Here is a 23,701-nt window from a genome sequence, read left to right on the forward strand (position 1 = left end):
GGAAAAAGAAAAAAAAGTAAAACAAAAGATACAAACAAACAAACAAACAAAAAAACTACAGTTCAGGTGCAGCTTCATTCAGTGTTTTGACATAGTTACATTACAGTTAGGTATTATTGTGCAGTCCATTTTTGAGTTTTTGTATCTAGTCCTGTTGCACAGTCTGTATCCCTTCAGCTCCAATTACCCATTATCTTACCCTGTTTCTAACTCCTGCTGGTCTCTGTTACCAATGATATATTCCAAGTTGATTCTCGAATGTCGGTTCACATCAGTGGGACCATACAGTATTTGTCCTTTAGTTTTTGGCTAGACTCACTCAGCATAATGTTCTCTAGGTCCATCCATGTTATTACATGCTTCATAAGTTTAGTCTGTCTTAAAGCTGCATAATATTCTATCGTAGGTATACACCACAGTTTGTTTAGCCACTCGTCTTTTGATGGACATTTTGGCTGTTTCCATCTCTTTGCAATTGTAAATAACGCTGCTATAAACATTGGTGTGCAAATGTCCATTTGTGTCTTTGCCCTTAAGTCCTTTGAGTAGATACCTAGCAGTGGTATTGCTGGGTCATAATCCATTCTGCCAGTCTATGTCTTTTGATTGGGGAATTCAGTCCATTAACTTTTAGTGTTATTACTGTTTGGATAATATTTTCCTCTAACATTTTGCCTTTTGTATTATATATATCATATCTGACTTTCCTTCTTTCTACACTCTCCTCCATACCTCTCTCTTCTGTCTTTTCGTATCTGACTCTAGTGCTCCCTTTAGTATTTCTTGCAGAGCTGGTCTCTTGGTCACAAATTCTCTCAGTGACTTTTTGTCTATAAATGTTTTAATTTCTCCTTCGTTTTTGAAGGACAATTTTGCTGGATATAGAAGTCTTGGTTGGCAGTTTTTCTCTTTTAGTAATTTAAATATATCATCCCACTGTCTTCTAGCTTCCATGGTTTCTGCTGAGAAATCTACACATAGTCTTATTGGGTTTCCCTTGTATGTGACGGATTATTTTTCTCTTGCTGCTTTCAAGATCCTCTCTTTCTCTTTGACCTCTGACATTCTAACTAGTAAGTGTCTTGGACAACGCCTATTTGGGTCTATTCTCTTTGGGGTGCACTGCACTTCTTGGATCTGTAATTTTAGGTCTTTCATAAGAGTTGGGAAATTTTCAGTGATAGTTTCTTCCATTAGTTTTTCTCCTCCTTTTCCCTTCTCTTCTCCTTCTGGGACACCCACAACACGTATATTTGTGCGCTTCATATTGTCCTTCAGTTCCCTGATCCCCTGCTCAAGTTTTTCCATTCTTTTCCCTATAGTTTCTGTGTCTTTTTGGAATTCAGATGTTCCATCCTCCAGTTCACTAATTGTAGCTTCTGTCTCTTTAAATCTACCATTGTAGGTATCCATTGTTTTTTCCATCTTTTCTACTTTGTCATTCACTCCCATAAGTTCTGTGATTTGTTTTTTTTCAGATTTTCTATTTCTTCTTTTTGTTCAGCCCATGTCTTCTTCATGTCCTCCCTCAATTTATTGATTTGGTTTTTGAAGAGGTTTTCCATTTCTGTTCGTATATTCAGCATTAGTTGTCTCAGCTCCTATATCTCATTTGAACTATTGGTTTGTTCCTTTGACTGGGCCATATCTTCAATTTTCCGAGCGTCATCCATTATTTTCTGCTGGTGTCTGGGCATTTGATCAGATTTCCCTGGGTGTGGGACCCGGCTGGTTGAAAGGTTTTTCTGTGAAATCTCTGGGCTCTGTTTTTCTTTTCCTGCCCAGTAGGTGGCACTTGTGGCGCTCGTCTGTCTGTGGGTCCCACCAGTAAAAGATGCTGTGGCTCCTTTAACTTGCCAATCCGAATCTCACAGTTGGCCCGGGAAACCACGCGTGGAGTGGGGGTTGCCAGCCACCATGGCTTGGGGGAGTGCCGGTCCAAATTGCCCAGCTGGCCCGAGACGCCAAGCATGGCAGGACGGCCCCGCTATCCAACGTTCCCAGTCAGACTGGGGAGCCATGTGTGTGGAAGGGACCCCAGTCGCCAGCCGCCCCAGCCCGGGAAAGCGCGCGCCCCTCGGGTATCTCAACGCAGCGGATTCTCCCTGCCCATTCAGCCATTCCAGAATGGGGTACGCTGTCTTTTTGGTCTCTGTCTTGGCTCCGGGAGCTGTTTCGTATTGTTTCTGTTTCTTTAGTTGCTTTTCTGGAGGAGGAACTAAGACCCGCGCGTCTTACTAAGCCGCCATCTTCTCCGGAAGTCCAATATCAGATGTTTTGAGCCATTATTTCTTTGAATATTCTCTCTGCCCTGTTCTCTCTTTTTTTCTCTTTCTGGGACTTCCACAATATGTGTAGATGGGTATGCTTGATGGTGTTCCACAGGTTCATCAGGCTTTTCTTCAGACTTCCCTTCATTCTTTCTCCTTTTTGCTCTTTAAACTGAATGATTCAATTGTCTTATCTTCAGGTCCCTTAATTCTTTCTTCTGCCAGCTCCAATCTGCTATTGAACCACTTTAGGGAATTTTTAATGTCTGTTTACTGTGGTTTCAGCTGTGTTTGTTTCCTTTTCATAATTTCCACCTCACTATTGACATTCTCTTCATATTCATCTGTCATTTCCCTGATTTCCTTTAGTTATTTGTCCATGTTTTACTTTAGCTCTTTGAGCATGTTTACGAGCATTTTTAAAAGTCTTTGTCTGGTATGTCCCAGGTCTGGTCCTCTTCATTAATGGCTTTTAATGATATAATTTTCTCCTTTGCCTGGTCTCTCACTTTTTCTTTGTGTGTTTTGTAACCTTTTTGTTGAAACCTGGACATTTTGGTATTTAATGTATTACCATGGGAATTTAGATTCTGGCACCTCAGTTTCTTAAGTTTGAATCCAGATTGGGTTAAGACATTGCTTTCCTTGAATGCCAGCAGCTAACAAAAAGCAAGGAAGGAAGGGAGGGTGGGAGAGAGAGCGAGAGACAGACAGAGAAAGGGAGAGAGAGGGAAGGGAGGGAGGGAGGGAGAAATAAAGAAAGAAAGGAAGGAAAAAAACAAAAGACCTTTTCCAGTCTTTGAAGATTGACCAGTGAGAGGGCCCTTCCTCAGGGTTTATCCATATCAATTTGGAAAATAGCTCCAGGCCAAAGTGGAGGAGCATGTGTTTCTGTGCTGGGCTTATGCATGTGGCCCTAAGAATTCACCTTTTTTGTGGTTGCTCTTCCCTAGGAAATAGTTTCCTCATGGTTGGGGCAGCAATCTCTTGTCTCAGGCAGCACGACTTGACTGTCCTTCCACAGCTTTCTGTGGAAGAGTCTGCTGAGTTGCCATCTACATATAGGGCAAGTTCTGAAATGGCAAGTCCCTCAGGCCACAGCCAGACGGATTGGGCCAGATATACACATCACCAGTATGTGCACCAAAGTTACTCTGTTCCCTCCAGAATGTTCCCTGGGAATGCAGGTCAGCTCTACACCAAGCCAGTAGTGGATGGGGGACAGCCAGCCAGGACTCTTTGAGATTTTACCTCTTTAAGTAGCCTTTTTCTTGATTCAAAGCTTGCCCTGTTACCTCAGTCCTCTAACCATTCTCTGGGGCTTTGAGAAAGTTGCTAACAGAGCTCACTGGTTGTTCAGATCTGTGGGAGGATGGATCCCTGAAGCATCTCATTCTGCCATCTTAATCGGGACAGGCATCATGATTCAGGTTTTATTGTGAAATAGTAAGCTTGTCAGATTTGTGAACGTTAATATAGTTTCCCAAGTATATGTTTGAAAAAGTCAATATAGTTTCCAAAAGAAGTTCAAAGTTTGGACTCTGAGGTTTATTGTTTAAGCCTTCATATTATTCATCTTTCTGATTCTCCATCTTTTTTGCAGAAACTGGCTCTGAAGATATTGATATACTTCCTAGTGGGCTGGCTTTTATCTCCAGTGTGAGTATTTTCTATGTGTTTCAGATGCTCATGTCAATACCTTATAGACAGTGCATTAATGCTGCCTGCTAGCACTGCCCGATGGATCCCTGCTTGCTCATCCTGCCTTTGGGTAAATCAGTCCACTAAAAAAGCCAAAACAGGATTCCCTGGGGCTAATCAGGACACCACAGGAGAACCCAGCTTTTCATGCCCCATAGCGGGCAGCTCCCTGCGGGCAGTTACATACTCAGTAGGGTCTCAATAAATGTATATTGATTTCCATTCCATTCCTAGGCTCTTCTCTAGATCTGCCACGCTGCTGTCTACCCTGTTTTCTCCCTACCGGGCCAGGCCGCAGCTTCTGGTGGTCACGTGCTCCCTGACACTTCTGCTTCACCCCATGCCTGCCTGTGTTTGGAGCTCTGTAAATGTTTGTGGATTAAGTGTTATCATGTTACACGATTAAAAACCTGAGCATTTTTCGCCTTGTGTTCCCTCCCCTACCTTCCAGGTCTCTTAAAGCGAAAAGAGTGCATTTTATTTCCAATACCCCCATTGCAGGTTTTGTGATGATCAGAAAGCTATGTGAGGGACTGAATTTCAATCAATTAAAAATGTGTATGTTGTGAAGATGTTCAAAAGTATCTTGTACTTGTTAAACCAGTTGCAATTTGGAACGGAGACTAAGATTTTGTAAAAGTGAATTGATCACATTTTCAGTGTGGATTCTAATTGCTGGCATGGCATGTTGACTATTCCTTTAGGCCAATAAAACACCACCAAGGAACATGTATTTTAAAATCCAAATAGTTTTGGGCAAACAAAACAAAACAAAGACAAAAACAACAAATAAGGACACTATAATAGCCCTTAATGGCCTGAAGTTAAAAATTCTTGACTGCACACGGTACGGGGAGGTGAGGGTCTCATCCGGGCTCTAAGCTGCTGGTGGTGTTAGTGGTGCTGGTGATGTGTGCTGTGGGTGGGAGTGATTTTGTTTCTTTACCTTTTCTTCAAAGCCAAAGATAAAACAAAACTGTATAGAAACTTTTCTTTGTTTTCTTACATTTTCTATTGTCAATTTAGATTTTCAGTATTCTACCAAATAGATCTTTAAAAATGATTATTCTGTAGTTAGCAGATTTCTTTCCTGTTAGGAAATATTTGCCATTCCTACTATATGCTTCTTTTCTCTTTTCATCGAAACTGAAAGTACTAAACGATTGCTACCCAGAAAGTAGAGAATTTCAACACAGATAATTCAATGAGAAATGTTAATTTTCACATCTAAATCACAGTGTTCTTTTTGTAAAACTAATGAACAAGTTGTATTTATAGACAAAGAAACATGTTCTTTGTTTATTTTATGTCTCTTTGCACTATAATAAATTTAAGCCCTTCCCCTCCTTGACTTCTCCTCTTAGCCTTTCTTGCCATCCTCGAACATGTTTGGAGACTGCAGAACTGGAAAGTAATACCGCACAGTAGATATTTTTAGTATATTTGGAGGATCCAAACAGGCTGTGTTCTTCCCTGCCTTGGGATTTGGCCTCCTGCTCTCTGCCTGCAAGATTGCTCTTTTCATCACCTGTGGCTGGCTAGCTCCTATTTCTTTGTGAAGCCTCACCGTGGTGGCACTTTACTTCCTCCAGAAAGCCTTCTCTGACTCTCTTCTTCTGGATTAACTGCCTCCTCTACAGTCTGCCACAGCCCCTGTGCTCAGATTGTTATATATTATACTGTACTGATGTACTGATGTTTTTGATCGTTGCTGTGCCACTGGACTTCATGCATTCTGAAACCAGCACTTTGGAGAGTTCATTGCCATGCCCAGCACCTAACACACTTCCTGCCAGGTCCAGCTGCTTGGATATTTGCTGAATGCATGCCTGGTGAATGAGGATAGTGGAGGACTGCAATCCCTGTTTACACAGTCTGCTGGGGAAAATAAGATGCCTGCACATCCAAGTGATTTCACTATTTTCAGTAGAAAATGGGATCAAAAGTATTATTTGCAATCACTAGCACACAGATGGACTGCTGCTACAACTTCCTCCCCAACTGCCTTGCACAGAAAACTAAATGAGGGTGCAGCTATTTATCAGAGATGTTTCATTCATCATCATACTTAATCTAGGCCAAGTGTTAGCAGTGTCCTACAGTCATCTCTCCATTAGATCACTTCCATTTCCAAAGGATCCAGTCTTTCTACTAGCTAACATGTACTCACATGTTCTCAAGCTACCAAAGTACTTGCCATAGTGTTCTTTGTTGAGCTGGTTTCCTGGACAATATTCTTTACTTCCAGCCCTTTTATTATAGTGTGGCAGAGTCTGTACAGGTAAAACCCTGGGTGGCTTGGCAAATTGCTTTCTTTGAGCTTCGGTTTCCTCACGTGAAAAGAGAAGGTGTGTGATTAGATGGCCCTGGCATTTTTTTTCCAGTACTATCATTCTCTAAGTCACTAGGCTTGGCGAACAAATTGACTCTAGGAGAAAGGGTAGACTGGGACACTGAATTTTGGGAGAATAGTGATATCTCCAAAGAGAGGAAGGATTCCTAAGGAAAATGTTGGTTTTGATAAGTTGATTTTGAGCTGCCCTTAGAAGGAAGCTGAGACTGCACACTAGAGCTCAAAAGAGATGTTGCAGTTAAATATGCAGATTTTGAAAGTCTTGGTGCAGAGTGAAACCTTACGAATAAGATCCACAAGGACAGAGTAGGGAGGGAGGGGGCGGACCATGGTGGCTCAACAGGCAGAGTTCTCGCCTGCTGTGCCGAGGACCCAGGTTTGATTCGAATGTCTATCTCAGCAGGCCCCGTGGAAGGACCATGGACAGCATTTTTAAATGTATGTGTGCGTGTGTATGTGTGGTGTGGGTGTGTATGTGTGTGTGTGAGAGAGAGAGATAGAGAGTCAGAGAATGAGAGAAGGTAGAGGAAGGAAAGAGTTTAAATTAAGCACAAATGGGAACAAGGATACAGGAGAAGATACAAGGTTGTTGAGAATCGTTATCTGTCAGAGTGAGAGGGGAAGGTCATAAGGAGGAAGTGAGCTGAGTTCTGTAACTGGTATAGAATAAAACAACCCCTAGGTTTGACACAATGGCCCTGGAAGTAGCAAAAGCCCAATACATTCAGGATGCCTGATTTGGTTGATAAATCCCTATTCCTTTAGTAGAAAGGGCCGCTTTCCCACGTTACTGGAATAAACTTTTTGCAATATTTGGAGAAAAAAATTCATGCCAGAATTTTTAAACATGCCTGTAGGAATAAAGTACTTTAGGAAAAGTCAACTCTATGAGACTGGTAACTCTGTGTTAATTCTTGGTCTGATTCTACAACTTGCTGCTACATAAAATAATTGATTTAGGGATGAGAGAAATCAGATGAAATAATACACTCTTCTCTCTGCTTTGAGGAAGGTTAATTTTAGAATATCAGGACTAGAGAAAGTATCTTAGCAATCATTTAGTGTAACTTCTTTATTTGATAGATGCTGAAGTACAGACAGGTCAAGGAATTTGCACACTGTGGTATAGCCTCGTCTCTTGCATTATACTTTTTCGCTTAACCCCTTCCTTGTTATATGAAAACTTCCTTATCTTGGTTCTTTCCATACTCATGGCCAAGGCTTCTATGACATTGGGAACTCCAAGTTCCAATAATGACAACAGCTGACAGAATGAAAATCTCAGTAATCTTAAAGAAATTTAGAGCTTTGAGCATTTCTGCTTGGCTTTGAGATTTAAGGTTCAGTTTGAAAATGAAATTTTAATATGCACATACATGTTTATTTATTCTCTATTTTTAAAGGGATTAAAGTATCCAGGCATGCCAAGTTTTGCACCAGATGAACCAGGGAAGATCTTCTTGATGGATCTGAATGAGCAAAACCCAATGGCACAGGCACTAAAAATCAGTGATGGATTTGACAGAGCATCATTTAATCCACATGGGATCAGTACTTTCGTCGACAAGGGTAAGGCACAAATACTTAAAAAATAGGGAGAAAATGATGGGATACCAACCTCCCATCCCAAATTATTCAACATTTATGTTAAAAGCATTGGAGAGAAGCTATTTTACCTTAAAGATGTTTATTTGTAAAAAGATGTGAACTTTTTAAACATTTTAAATATTGCATTAAAGAAGGCAGATTGGGATTTAAAACCCTCAATGATCTCCTGTTCTTCTTCCTTCTTAGTTGACTCTTTCAACCAGCCTGAATACTATTCTCAGAAATCTAACATAAACTAAGGGCCCTTTGAAAATAATTATGCTTCCCGGAGACCCAGGTTCAATTCCTGGTACCTTCCCATGCAACAAAAAAAGAAAATAATTGTGTGACGTTCAAAATATAGGTCAACCAAAGGAAAACTAGATAAATTAGACTGCATCAAAATTAAAACTTTTGAGCCTCAAAGACACCATCAAGAAAATGAAAAGATATTCCATAGAATGGGAGAATTATATATCTCCCATTTATAATATATAAAGAACTATTACAACTCAACAACAAAAACACAAAGACCCCAATTTAAAAATGGGTGGATGATCTTAATAGACATTTCTCCAAAGCTATACAAATGGCAAAAAAAAAAAAGCACATGAAAAGATGCTCAACATCAAAAGTCATTAGTGGAATACAAATCAAATCACAATGAGATAACACATCATACTCACCAAGATGGGGCTAAAATTTAAAAAGACAGACAACAAGAAGTGTTGTTGAGGATGGAGAGAAACTGGAATCTTCATAAGTTGCTGATGCAATTGTAAAATAGTGTCACCACGTTAGAAAGAAGTTTAGCAGTTCCCCAAAATGTTAAAGCTAGTAACATATAACCCAGAAATTCAACTCCTAGATATGTACCCAGGAGAATTAAAAACACTTGTCCACACAGAAAACATACTTATCAATGTTCTTAGTATTATTCATGATGCCCAAAAGTAGAAACAACATAAATGCTCATCAACTAATGAATGCATAATCAAAATGCATTATATGGATACAATGGAATATTATTTAGCAATAAAAAAGAATGATGTAGTGAAACTTCATCTGAAGTTCTACACCATGGATAAACCTTGAAAACATCACACTGTGTGAAAGGATTCAGTCAGAAAAGTCCACATATTATTTCCATCCATATGAATTGTCCAGAATAGGTAAATCCTAATCTCTGAAGTAGATTAGAGGGGAATAGGGAATGAGAGTGACAACTAATGGGTTTGGGCTTTCTTTTTGGGGTGATGACATTGTTCTGAAACCAAACAGTGGTTATAGTTGCACAACTCTGTGAATATATTAAAAACCACTGAATATATTTTGAAAGGGTGAATTTTATGGTCTGTGAATCTTATCTAAAAGAGCTGTTATAAAAATGTGGGTTTTTGTACATTTTATATGCTTTAAAACTTCAATTTACGATATGATTTTTACTTGTTCTTAATTCCAGACTATTTTAAAAATATATTTGGGTCCAAAGAACATGTAGAAAAATGAGAACAGTGAAACCTCACTCATTACAACACATGAAGGGAAAGCCACATTGAAGTGCTGATATTCAGTGACCGTGGTCCGCCCAGAAGCGATGTTTTAATTCTTTCAAATACATGCTAGAGTTTCAAAGTATTGAGAGAAATTTGAATGAATAGAAGGGAATGATTAATAATTATTTCTATCCACTTTTCCAATAGAACTTTGTCCATTTCTTTGGTCTGTACCAACAAAAGACTTGTTCATTTGTAAATAAGTATGTTCCTTTTAAAATGTTAGAATATTATTCTATTTAGTAGATTAAATATTCACCTGAAATCACATTTATTTGCTTATCAAGTTCCACTTTAAAACATAGCTGTACCTAACAATTATGTATGGCTTTACAGTTTACAAAGCTTTTTCATATATAATAGCTTATGTATTCCTCAAAATAAAACCTTGAGGACCGGCTTTGACACTTTCCTTTCCTTGGCCTCATTCAGTCAACTGGCTATGACATCCTGTTCAGTCTACCTCTTAAATACCTCACCAAACTGTCCACCTCTCCACATCTTCGCCACTACCATCCCAGTTCAAGACCCCAGCATGTTTCCCCTGGATTTTGCACTGGCCTCTTAACCACTCTCCCCACCTTCCCTCTTAAATCACCTCAATCCATTTTAATAGCCAGAGTTATTTTTCATGCTAATCTGATCATGTCACTTGCTCCTTAAAATTATGCATATTGCTTCACATTATTCTGAGGATAAATTTCAACTCTCTAGGGTGGCTTGGGTTCATGGGTGCTACCCCTACATATTCTGTCATTTGTTTGCTCTCACTGGACTCACTTTTCTCCTGACTCTCTGGACCAGCCACACTGGGTTTCTTTTAGTTCTTTGAAAATGCTTCATGACTTGGCGTGTTTGCATCTGCTGCTTCCTCTGCCTCAAATGTCTTTCCTTCATCTCTAGCTTATTCCTTATCAGTCAGGCCCCAGCTTATATATTGCCTTGTCAGGTAAGACTTTCCACTATCTTGTTTCTGTCTATGAACCTTGTTATATTTCCTCTCGATGTAGTTCTCCTTCTAGCATTCATCAAAATGGTAATCAATATTTTTTTATATTGCTAAAAATACCAAGACTCTCTGCCTCACACACAGTGGGCTCCTTCTCATCTTCAGATCTGTATTAGTCTGTTAAGCTGCCAGTATGCAATATAACAGAAATGGAATGGCTTTTAAAAAGGGAATTTAATAAGTTACAAGTTTATAGTTTTAGTTGCCAGAAAATATCCAAACTAAAGCACCAATAAGAGGTTACCTTCACTCAAGAAATGCTGATACCATCCTGAACACCTCTATCAGCTGGGAAGGCATGTGGCTGGCATCTGCTGATCCCTTGCTCTTGGTCTCCATTGCTTTCAGCCTCTGGCCTGTGGGGGTTCCTCGGTTTGCTTTCCAGGGCTGACTTTCATCTCTTGGCTTCCCTTTTTGGCTCTCTCCAGGTTCTGGCTTGCTTAACATCTCATGGGAATGCACATGGCAATGTTTGCTGAGCTCCAAGCATCTCCAAACATCTGTGTCTCTGCTCTATCAGTCTGAACTTTCTCCAAAATGTTTCTTCTTTTGGGATTCCAGTAAACTAATCAAGACCTGCCTGGAATGGGCAGAATCACATCTCCATCTAATCAAAAGGTCACACCTACAGTTGGGCATGCCACATCTCCATGGAGATAATCTAATCTAAAGCTTCTGCCCTTCAGTATTGAATCAGGATTAACAGAAATGGCTGCTCCCATAAAATTGGATCAGGGTTAAAACTTGGCTTTTCTGGAATACATAATACTTTCAAGCCAGCACAAGATCCAACCTTAACTGTTGATCTTTAAGAGGGCACCACTTGCCAAAGGAGGAATCTCCCTACTGCAATATTCTTTATTTATTTACTAATTATTCCCTCTCTGTTTTATTCTGTAGAAAATGATTACCATAAAAGCTTATTTGACTTGTTCATTTCATTACTGGATTCCCAGAGGCTAGAATAATATCTGATGCATAGTAGGTACTCTGTAAGCACGTGTTAAATGAGTACATGAAAAAAACCCTATTAGACTGGCAGAGCAGATATTAACACACCATTTTATAGATGGAAAAATGGAGTTAAGAGAAATGTTGTAAAGTGTATCTTCACTTATGTACTTAGTAAATGGCAAATCCAGAACTAGAACCCAAGTAATCTCATTTCTAATCCCTTATCTCTTCCTTCCATGAGAATGGGGCTCTAGTATCTTTTCGAATAATTTGAAAACCATCACTTATTTTTTTGCCTGACACCATATTAGACAAATATTGGAGAAGGTATAATGATTGATTAGATTAAGGGCTATTTCATTGCATGGGATAATGTTAGAAGTGTTTCTGTTATTTGTTTGGGGTAGTTTTGGTTTTGGTTTTGTTACTTTGAAATGGGATCAATTTACAGATCGACCCTCATGTATATAATCAGGTTTTTCAGAAGTTGAATATTGTGTGATTGACAGCTTATTTTATTTGTTAGTCACCTGTCTTAATTCATAAGGCCAAAACATCACTCATAGAAATTGGGAGGGATGAGGAGATAGAGAGCAAAGGTATTTCCACCAAGCATATCTAATATGAAAAGACATGTCCAGCAGAGGCCCTGGAATTGAAGGGATAAAACCAGGCTAGTACATGCGATCATTCTTGCTGTGTTCGGCAAAAGGGTGCCTGGCTGAAGAGCCGCATGTGGGCTGAAATCCAACCCATGCTCTGCTTGCCAAGCTCTTGGCCCTCACACAGAGCTGGGTTAGCCAGAAGAAAAAGTCATCTTTGAGGGAGCACCTTTTGCTAATTTTCATAAAGACGTCATATGTGTTTGAGAATCTCGGGTTATAAGCTCTGCATCTCAGGGCTTGACTTAGCTCCATTGCAGGCTTGGGGACTGCAAGAAAGACAACAAACACAGACCAAGTCCTAGTGGAGGAATGGGCAATGTCTTTCAAAACTCTAGAGCTACGTCTACCTAAAACTCCTGCTAACCCAGAAAGAACAGTTTGAGAAACCAGATCACACCTTCAACCCTGTTCACAGCAGTTTACATTCCAATATGAAAATGGATAAATAAACATTCTTGAGAAGACATACCTGGAATTGGCTTTACTTTCTTTCACATTGATATTTAATTCCATGTTCATTGTGTCCACTGAATGTTGTTATGTAACCTCAGGTTGTGGACTTGTGTCAGAGGTTCATTCTCTAGCTGGGATATGTTGTGTGTTTTAAGATATTTACATAGCCCTGACATACTTCAAATTTGTGTTGCAATGTAGACAGTTCTCACGTACACAAAAAGCCTTCTCAGCAGCTTTGTGTCTGCTTGTACTTTTTTTTCTCGAAGGGCCACATGGGGAAATTACCTCCATGTTTATGTACTACTGTAGTTCCCATTTAGGGATTTTGTGTAGTGGAGGTTGACCATTGCACAAACATTCTGTGCTTGGCCCTGCCACTTGGTAGTGGTAAAATTGCTGATGATTCATTAATCTCTTGAAGCTCAATTTGTCAATAAATGCTCAAAATTAAAAAAAAAAAAAAGAAAGGAGATTCTGGCATTTGTTCATCTTACCTAACAGGTGGACCATGAGGATCAAATACAAGATGTAAAAACCTTTGAAGAAATAAAATTTTACACCAAGTCTAATAATAGTGTTGTGATAGAAGTAAACTACTCAGAAATTATGCCTTTCTTTACATTTTAGACCATACTGTGTACCTTTATGTTGTGAATCATCCCCACATGAAGTCCACTGTGGAGATATTTAGATTTGAGGAACAACATCGTTCTCTCATGCACCTGAAAACCATAAAGCATGAACTTCTCAAAAGGTATGGAATTAAAGCATTACACTTCTATTATTTTGCACCTCTGCTGTGAGCTTTGTTGTCTTTGGTTCAGCAGGCAGGCTTTCTTAAACTTTTGTTTAGTAGCATTTTTCCTAATGGTATCTAAAGGTTCCCATGGTAACACTGCCCAGCACCTTACTAGAAATTGCTGTATTCAGTACTGAACATCCTTATATTCACCAACATGTTGAAAGCATTTTAATCCTAAAAAGGTGTTCAATCAGGTTTCCAGCTCTAATTCCATCCTCTGAACCACAACAGCTCAATACCTACTGTTTAGTTGTCTTTAAACTCCCACTTCCTTTTCAAGTTGTCTTGGTAAGTCAAATGCTAAGAGCTTCACCCACTAGGTGTTATAACCAACCTCCATATGGGCCATTTCTTTGTTCAGTTAAAGTTTTGAAGTAGAACTTGAAAAAAGTCCATGGGTATTTATAAAATTTACATTTATTAAGTATTGATCGTGTGCCAGGCACCACACCAAACATAATTCATTTAATTTAATTGACACAACAGCTATTAGTAGTAACCATGAGTAAAATGAGACTTAGAGAAGTTTGAGGTTAAGTAACTTGCCTATGTTATACAATTTCTAAGTGGCAGAACAGGGTATAAGGCAGGAGTCATCTGAATTCTAAACTTGGCCTCTATCTCAAAGTTGAGTATATTTTTTATGTGTTCAGAAAAAAATAGGTTTTTCTTAGTGGATGGGTTGCCCATTTTAAGGTTGGAACAAACAATAAAGGATTTATCTTTTGTAGAATGGACTTAATACTAAAAAGACTGGTTCCAAAGCAGAAGAGATTGATCTTTCCATGGTGTAGGATAACAGGAAAAGAAAAGGAAGCTCTTTCCCTCTCCTTTACTCTCTTTCTAAATGTAACTTAAGAATTTCTCCCCCATAAAATTGGGGGGCAACTGGAGCTGAAAGCAGAAGAAATAAGAGAAGGTGTAGTTGTTGGACTTTTCTCATGATACGTTGTGCTGGGTTTTTAGACCACAGTTGGGAACAGGACCACCACAAGGTGTTTGGGAAAATGTGGACAAATAATCTAATCAGTGTCTCAATTTCCTCAGCCAAATGGGGATTCCCTCATTAGCCTGATTTACCTAATTCGTGGATTGTGAGGATCAACTGTAATAATGTGTGACCTCACAATAAGAGTTCCCCAGAAAGCACAGCCAGGACAACCTGGTGTGATACTACATTATTAGAGAGGACAATCCCAGGAAGGAGAAGTGAAGCAGGGAAAGAAGAAGAGCCTATAGCAAATACATTATCAAGCCAGCCATGCTAAATGCAATGCTCATTGCTTGAAATCATGAATTATCTTCTAAGAGGCATTGTAAGCCTCATTTCATGACCATCTGGCCAAGATAAAAAAAAGAAGAATTTATCTACTGGCCCCACTAGTCAAAGGTTTGCCTCAAGGGGTGATAATGCCCCTGTATTCTTGGTTGTACATGTGCAAGCCAAGTTTTGTGGCAGCCTATGCTTTGATATCATTAGGTAAACCTCCAAATGGGAGGCAGGAGGCCTACAGCAAGCCTGAGGTAAGGTAATGTCAGGTTGTATTCACAGGAATTCAAGTCCCATGCAAAGCTGGGTGCAGCAGTGGCAGCTGCTTCGAGGATCTGGGGAGGTATTCAGTGGGTTCCCCAATGCACACATTGACCAGACAATTACAAGGCCAGAAGAGGATGTTATTGGAACACAAAATGAGGGAATTTAGTCTAACCCAGAGTATCAGGGAATACTTTTCAGTGGAAGGAACACAAACTGAGACCTGAAAGATAAGTAGACCAGTGATCCTGGGAAAGGCCTTGTTTCTCAAGACCTCAAAGTATCTCCTAATTCTTCCAAATTTTCCTTTCCTAAATGTAATCTAAAAATGTTTAATCCTTTTGACATTGTTTTTATGTCACCAGTTTTTTAAAATTCCAAAACAGAAACAACTCCAATGTTTTTTTCTACTGGGTATTATAGTGAGACTTGCTCCATTTAAAAATTTTAATGGTACTGAAGAACACAAACAAGAAAAGATATTACCCATAACCCACACTACTCAGAGAAAATTTAGTGGTCAGATGAACTAGGTCATACCACAATAACAGAAAAAAAAAAAAAAACTTTAACATCTTAGTGGCACAAAATCACAAAGCTTTATTTTGTTTTACTTTTTGTTCATGCTATGCATTGAATGTGGGTTTCTCAAGGACCCAGCTTCATATTGTCCTAACCTAGAGACCTAGGTGAACAGCACCCTCTACTCAGTTGCTGAGTAAGGGAAACGTGGTGGATCACTCTTAAAGTCTTCAATCAGAAGCCACACATCACTTCATTTCATTGGCCAAAGCAAGTCACATGACTGGCAAATGTCAAGAGGATGGAGATATATAATTCCAGAGGGAAAAGAACCAGAAGTATTAGTGAACTGCACTGTGAAAGCCACAGATAACTGCTATTAATATTTCCAAGTCAATAAAGATTGTGGAGTTTTGAGGTTTATTTATATTTTTATTTATGTTTTGCTAACTGGCATAGCAGAGGAGTCTGAGCAAATAGGAAATGGTTAAATGAAAATCAGCAGGGTAATGCAAAATTTTGCCCTTTCTGTGGAATTCTTTAACCCTTACTAGTTCATGTGCACTTTTTAAAATTGATAATTAGATTGGTCAAACAGAAATTTAGTGTTTTTAAATAAATGATCAGGATATTTAAATATCCCACGTATTTTTCTTTTTTCTTTTTGACTTTAGTGTGAATGACATTGTGGTTCTTGGACCAGAGCAGTTCTATGCTACCAGAGACCGTTATTTTACTACCTTTTTCTTGTCAATGTTAGAACTGTTCTTGGATCTTCGCTGGAGTTATGTTCTTTTCTACAGTCCAAGGGAAGTCAAAGTGGTGGCAAAAGGATTTAGTTCTGCCAATGGGATCACAGTCTCACTAGACAAGAAGTAAGCTCTTTTAGAATGTTTCCAAAGTTGTTTTTTTAGAATGTTGCCCTTGACATTTTGATGGACTTTCTTCCCTAAAGAGGTAGCTACTTCTTAGACTTAAACAGTCAGTTTATGTGGCAGAGGTGTCATGCTCAGCCAGCGTTCACACTAAATGTGTGATCTTACGTAAACAATCTGTCTTTTTGAACCTCACCTTCCCCCATTAAAATAAAGGAATTTGGATGTGAGGATCTCGGGTTCTTTTCCAAGTTCTTTCATGACTCTGGAAAGGCACTTACTTACCTTGCACAGTAAAAAGGAGAGCAAACATGCAGTACCTTGGCAACTTAAAAAGCTCAACTATGTTTAACCACATGTACTAAGTTCAGTTACCCAAAAGCCAGTTATTAGAGAGGAAGGCCCAACTTAGTTTGGGAATTGCCATTGTATAAGTTTTAGACTTACTGAAATGCTGCAACAGAATATTCTATGCGAAAACACTCTTTAGAAGTGTTTTAAGTAGATTTTTTTAAAAGAAAAGTACCATGATTATTCACAAGCAAATTAGAGACAATGAACAGATAAGATAAAGTCCCTGTAGAAAACAGCCTTAAGTGCTCTTCCTCTTTTTAGAAATGTTTATAACTGAGCTTTGTGGTCAGCTGATACTACTTTTCAGCATTTGTTTTTGGAGTATAGTACCTTCTGACCTTATACGAGGCTTGCTTACCTACTCTCATTTTAAAAAATAAATTGTGATCCATAAGTAATGAAACTGACCTAGATGAAACCGATGTCACCTAGAAACATCATTTTCATTACTGTATACTCCCAACTTATATTCAAAGCCTATTTTAAGCAATTCAATAATACTAAAAATACCACTGCATTATCTTCTTTAACTGTGGTTTGGAGAGGGATTGCCGTATTACTTTGAGCTACTGTGAATTTTTATACCTCTCCTCCAAAATTAAAGTTAGTGTCATCTCTTATTACTACTTTTTAAAATATGAATGTTGTTTACTTCCAAGGTATATCTATGTAGCTGATGTGGTTGCTAAGAACATTCATGTAATGAAAAAACACAAAAACTGGGATTTGACTCAAATGAAGGTAAGATTCTTTCTTGCCCACACAACAGAGCATCTGACATTTGTCCCATACTTGACCTAGGAATGTACTCCTTCTTGAATGAAGGAAACATGAGCATTTTAGAGGAATGTGGTAAGACTGCATTTATAATTCTCAAGCCAGCAAGACCCCTAAAAATACCAATTCCAGGAGCTGGAAAGGAGTGGAGGGAAGGAGGGCGACATGATGAAGGAAATTGAAACCATGTCTTCTCTCTTCCTCTTTGTTGAAAGGTGATACAGTTGGACACTTTAGTTGATAACTTAACTGTTGATCCTGCCACGGGAGACATTCTGGCAGGGTGCCACCCTAACGCCGAGAAGCTGCTAAACTATGACCCCAAGGATCCTCCAGGGTCAGAAGTAAGTTTCTGTGCTTTTCTGAGTTCATAGGCAAAGCTACAAGAACAATTTGTTGAGGTTGTTGGGAGAATTTAAGTGGGTAATGTTTGATGTTCCAGAATCAAACAAATTCTACGTATGGAAAAAGTAGAGATTTGGGTCCAATGTGGAGATATGTCTCATTAATCCTTTCAGGCCACTGGGTAACAGTTTAATGGCTGCGGGTTGCCAGGACTATCTTCCTTGCTAAAGCTTACCTTGCTTTGGGGGATAATAGGGAAATATGAACCTGATTATCATAGTTGTGATCAGGATGGAGGCTCTGAGCAGGCCAAGCAGTTAGTCACAGTGGGTGTCACATACGGAGCTGTCTTCTTCCACAATACCCAACATCATGCTCAAATAATGGGGATTAATTGACTCTAGTCTCAAGGCAAAATTCACTTTATCCTACAGATTCTATTGTATATGATCGTACTGGAGAATATCTCATTTTAAAAGTATAATTTGTGTTATTTCAAAATATGATTTCTAACACAGAAGCATAAGTCATTGACTTTTCTGTGTCTACCTGCACAGTCCCTGAGACTTCAGGTATTTATGTGACACCTGAGACTCAGATTTAGAGCACCGAAGCTATGAAAGTCAGCACTATCCCATAGAGCAACTGTTTACAAAGTTGAAAAAGGATCAGACTTTGACTAGAGATACGAATGAAGCTGATCTGGATAGGACTAAGGTATTTTTACGGTCCATGTTTTAGAATTTCAGCTTCTCGTAAGACCAAAGGGAGAGATGTTTATTGATGTGAAATTTATATTTTGGGTAGCACATTACCTACTTTAGCTTGTGTGGTCAGTTTATTTGAACACCATAATTACATGGAATCTTGAGATCTTGTTGGTTTGTACAGGTTAGTGTGATGCCCCAATATATCCCAGGGTAATTTGGGCAGAGAATAAAAAAGTACTTGCAAAGTACCCTTGGGGAACTGGGGAGAAAGGAGGAAATATTAAATTTCCCCATATGGGGAATTCCTGATATTCTTCAAACAATGTGGACAACCATTTCAATAGGCTGAGTCCTTGATCTTGGAATTTGTCCCTATGAAATCTATTCCTTCAAAGGAAAAACTAAGCCTACTTATAATTATGCCCAAGAGTCACCCCTAGAGAACCTTTTGTTGCCCAGAAGTGACCTCTCTCTCTCTGAGCCAATTCAGCAGGTGAACTGGCTAACCTCCCCACTACATGGGGCATGACGCCCAGGGGTGTAAATCTCCCTGGCAAAGTGGACAGGACTACTAAAATGGGCTGGGACCCAGCATCATGGGATTGAGAAAACCTTCTTGACCAAAAGAAGAAAGAGAGAAGTGAGACAAAATAAGTTTCAGTGTTTGAGAGATTTCAAGAAGAGTCGAGAGGTTATTCTGGAGGTTATACTTATGCATTATTTACATATCCCTTTTTAGTTTATTGGAGTGGAATTCAGGTTTGATAGCTGCTGGAATGCGATATACCAGAAACAGAACAGCTTTTAAAAGGGGGAATTTATTAAGTTGCTAGTTTATACTTCTAAGGCCATGAAAATGTCCCAATTAAAGCAAGTCTATAAAAATGTCCAAATTAAAGGCACCAACAAAAGATTACCCTCACTCAAGAAAAGCCAATGAAGTTCAGGGTTTCTGTCTCAACTGGAAAGACACATGGTGAGCATCATAATATCTGCTAGTTTTTTCTCCAGGCTTCTTCTTTCATGAATCTCCTCTGGGGGTATTTTCCTTCTTCATCTCCAAATGTCTCTGGCTGCATGGCTCTGGTTGTTCTTGTGGCTGTCTCTTCATTCTCAAACTTTTTCCAAAATAAAAAGGATTTTTATTTTGGAAAATCCTCTTTTAAAGGATTCCAGTAAAAATCCTCTTTTAAAGGATTCCAGTATAATAATCAAGACCCACCTGGAATGGGTGGAGACACATCTCCCTCTAATCCAAGGTTAATATCCCCAAGTAGGCACATCACATCTCCATGGGGATAAGCTAATCGAGTTTCCAACCTATAGTACTGAATACCCTATTTAATACCCTTTTAATACCCTATTAAAAGAAACAGCTGCTTCCACAAGATAGATTAGGATTCAAACATGCCCTTTCTAGGGTACATAAATCCTTTCAAACCTGCACGAGTGGCTAGAGGGAAGTTTCTGAAACTGTTGAACTGTATTCCAGTAAACTTGATGCTTGAAAACAATTGTATAACTATACAGCTTTTACAATGTGACTGTGTGATTGTGAAAACCTTGTGTCTGATGCTCCTTTTATCCAGGGTATAGACGGATGAGTAAAAAAATAATGATGAAAAATAAATAAATAATGGGGGGGATAAAAGGTAAAATACTGGGTAGATTGAAATACTAGTGGTCAATGAGGGGGAGGAGCAAGGGGTATGGGATATATGAGATTTTTCTTTTTATTTCTTTTTCTGGAGTGATGCAAATGTCCTAAATATGATCTTGGTGATGAATATGCAACTATGTGATGATAGTATGAGTCATTAATTATATACTTTGGATGGACTGTGTGTGTGTAAAGATTTCTCAATAAAAATATATATTTTTAAGAAACAGTAGCACACACCATTGCATTTTCTATGGCATTAAGTTTAAGAAAAAAAATCTCTACTGAATGTAAATATAGATATAAATTCTTGGCACATACACTGTGAGAAAAAAGTTTATTGAGCCCCTCAAATGTTCCAGGCATTATTCTAAGCTTAGGATATATCAGAAAACAAAACTGAAAAAGATCTCTATTCTTAGGAGAAAGGGAAGGAGCAGAAAATGAACAATAAACATAAGAAGTAAGTAAATTATATAGCATGCTTGAAGGTGATAAGTTCTAAGGAAAAAAACACAGCAGAGTAAAAGCAGTCATTATTACTGTGAGCAGAGGGGATTGGCAGGTCTGATTATTAATCAGGATAACCTTATTGAGAAGATAAACTTTGAGCAAAGTTACGGTGTTCAAATCCAGGTTTGGGCAGTTGGGAAACTGAGATTCCGTTCCTAGCCCAGGAATTGGCACAGGGGGTAAATTAAAACATGTACTTACTGCTTTTTCCAATACTGCTGCTCTTTAGTTTTCTCTAAAAAATAAGCCGTTTTCTCTCTTATTGACACAGAGGTCAAAACTTCTTGAAAATAACACCAAAAAAATAGAAAAAGAAACAAAAATGTGGCCTGATCTAGAGCCTAAAGAACTGTGACCCTCATCTGGCAAACTTTCTTTGTCTTAAAAATAAACCCATGGAAACCATATAACTTCTCCTACAAAAACCTAGCAATGCCTGCTTTAAGGAAATGAAAATATAATCCTCCTAGGATGATTTGAAAATTAATTATTGAGGATCCTTTTCATATCTCTATTTTCAAGGTTAATAATTTGTTTATTTTAAATAAGATTTCATTCCTCAACCTCACTGGCACGCTTTACTTCCAACTGAATTTCGTGTCTTCCACACAGAGATCCAAGCTTAAGTATTTTTGTATAAGAATCCAATATCAAGGTGTAAGACTGCTTATGAAAAACTTTAACAAAAACTAATCTAATGAGATATGACTGAATAGACTTGTGCACTTCTATTTATTTTAAAAATTTCTATCATGTTTTGTTTGAGTGGACTTTATCCAGGCTATTGGGAAACTTGACCTTTTTTATATTTACTGATTAGCAAAGTAAAGTGTATTAATCCTTGGGATCAATAACAGTGCTAGGCAGTGAAGTATCAGATTGAATCCCAAAGTATGTATTCTTTATACTTTCTAATCACTTTGCAGATGGAAGGGGGCTCCAGCTATAACAACTGCCACCCCATTGATTGCCAGTTAGGGTTAGCTGGCTCACTCAGTGTCCTTTTGTCATTTTGTTCTGTTTTCCCCTCCTCATGCTGTGGGCTCAGTTAAATGCAAGATCGTTCCCACAGTGAGAGGACCACCCTAGTTCAAGAATCAGGTAAGAACATCCATGCACTCTCACCTCCCTCTAATGGAGATGTCTAAACAATCAAAATTGCATGTCATCTGTTTAGGAAATTGACTAATGTCAAATCCAATCCACTTCAGTGGATAGATAGCAATAGATCATAAGTACTGTATTGGTTTAAGATGGCAGAATGCAATATACCAGAAATGGAACAACTTTTGAAAAGGGAATTTGTTAGGTTGCAAGTTCACAGTTCTAAGACATATCTAGAAAAAGATACACTGGCTCAAGGAAGGGTGATCTGGGAAATTAGATGGCTAGTGTCTGCTGGTTCTTGTTCCCATTTTGTTTCCAGCGTCTAATGCCAGTGATTTCCTCTCTACGCATCTGTAGGCCTTCACTTAGCTGCTCTAGGACAAAACTCTAGGTTTCATCTCTTAGCTTAGCATCTGCCTGGGATGGAAATTTCTCTCTTCCGGTTCTGGCTTTTTCTGTGACTCCTTATTTAGCACCTGGGCAATTTCTGTCTCAATCTCCTAACATCTACATAGGCTCTATGTCAACTCTGAAGCAACTGTTTTCCAAACATCTGCGTCTGAGGTTTCTTCAAAATGTTCCCCCCCATTTAAAGAATTCCAGTAAACTAATCAAGACCCATCCTGAATGAACAGAGTCATAGCTCATCTAATTAAAAAGTCACACCCAAAATTGGGCATGTCACATCTCCGTGGAGATAATCTAATAAAAATTTTCCACCCTACATTATTGAATCAGGATTAAAAGAAATGGCTGCCCCACAAGAATGGATCATGATTAGAACATAACTTTTCTAGGGTAGATAATAGATCCAAACCAACGCAAGTACTTTAATCAGAAAAAAAAAAACTAGTGAGGATATTCTGATTTCTGAAAAATATGTTAGTCCTTGCCTTAGTTTCCTAGACCACCTAACATAGTAACACAAACCGAGTGGCTTAAAACAACAGTACTTTATTGCTCCACAGTTTTGGAGGCTAGAACTATGAATCAAGGCCACTTCCTCTGAAGTCTGCAGGGACTGAGAGTTGCCAGAAAGTCATGACTCTATCTTTGCGTCTGTCACACGGCTCTTTACTCTCTGTCTGTGTCCAAATTTCCTTTCTTATTGAGGACACGAGTCGGATTGGGAGTGACCCTAATCCAGTTTGGCCTCTTTAATTAATAACATTTTCAGACATCTTCTTTCCAAATAAGAGCACATTCATGAGATAAGGGGTTGGGACTTGAATCTGTCTTTTTGGAGGGGTTGGGACTTGAATCTGTGTTAGTCCATCCCAGTCTTGGAATATGTGGGAAGGAAAATGTCACTGGGTGGCTATGTGCTCATATTGTCTATTGAATAACGATTTTCTCTTGACAGGTCCTTCGCCTACAGAGCGTTTTGTCCGAGAAGCCCCAAGTGAACACTGTGTATGCCAATAATGGCTCCATGCTTCAGGGCAGCACCGTGGCTTCTGTGTATCAGGGAAAACTTCTCATAGGCACCGTATTTCACAAGGCACTCTACTGTGAACTCTAGACTCCAGATGTTCCAAAAAATCTGCATGTTCAGTAAATTTAAAATTAATTTAAAATTAATTTCCTTAATTTTAAAGGAATTGGAACTGTGAGTAAATAATAAACACCAACAAACCCGTGTCTAGGTTTTCTTATGGATGGAAGTAAAGGAGTAGAGAGAGGTTACATGATATCCCCAAGTTAGTAGAATACAGCTGTTCTAGTTGTGTACATTCTGCTAGCTGCCAGAATGCAACACACCAGAGACAGGTTGGCTTTTAATAAAAGGGGGTTCATTTTGTTAGCTCTTCAGAGGAAAGACAGCTAACTTTCCACTGAGGTTCTTTCTTACGTGGGAAGGCTCAGGGCGATCTCTGCTGGCCTTCTCTCCAGGCCCCTAGGTTCCAACAACTTTCCCCAGGGTGACTTCTTTCTGCATCTCCAGAGGTGT

At 38.9% G+C, this 23,701-nt stretch overlaps 1 protein-coding gene across 1 annotated transcript in view; it reads left to right on the top strand.

Moving 5' to 3' along the window:
* Positions 1–23,391, top strand: part of PON3 (paraoxonase 3) — a 48,403-nt gene extending 25,012 nt beyond the window's left edge. Inside the window, exons 3-9 of the mRNA XM_077123466.1 lie at positions 3,874–3,929; positions 7,728–7,893; positions 13,179–13,305; positions 16,084–16,284; positions 17,298–17,379; positions 17,631–17,759; positions 23,114–23,391. Of these exons, the coding sequence (XP_076979581.1) occupies positions 3,874–3,929; positions 7,728–7,893; positions 13,179–13,305; positions 16,084–16,284; positions 17,298–17,379; positions 17,631–17,759; positions 23,114–23,272 (920 nt within the window). The 3' untranslated portion in view covers positions 23,273–23,391. The remainder of the gene's footprint in view (positions 1–3,873; positions 3,930–7,727; positions 7,894–13,178; positions 13,306–16,083; positions 16,285–17,297; positions 17,380–17,630; positions 17,760–23,113) is intronic.
* The last annotated feature ends 310 nt before the right edge of the window (positions 23,392–23,701 follow it).

This window comes from Tamandua tetradactyla, chromosome 1, assembly GCF_023851605.1.
Source record: "Tamandua tetradactyla isolate mTamTet1 chromosome 1, mTamTet1.pri, whole genome shotgun sequence".
Lineage (NCBI taxonomy): Eukaryota > Metazoa > Chordata > Mammalia > Pilosa > Myrmecophagidae > Tamandua > Tamandua tetradactyla.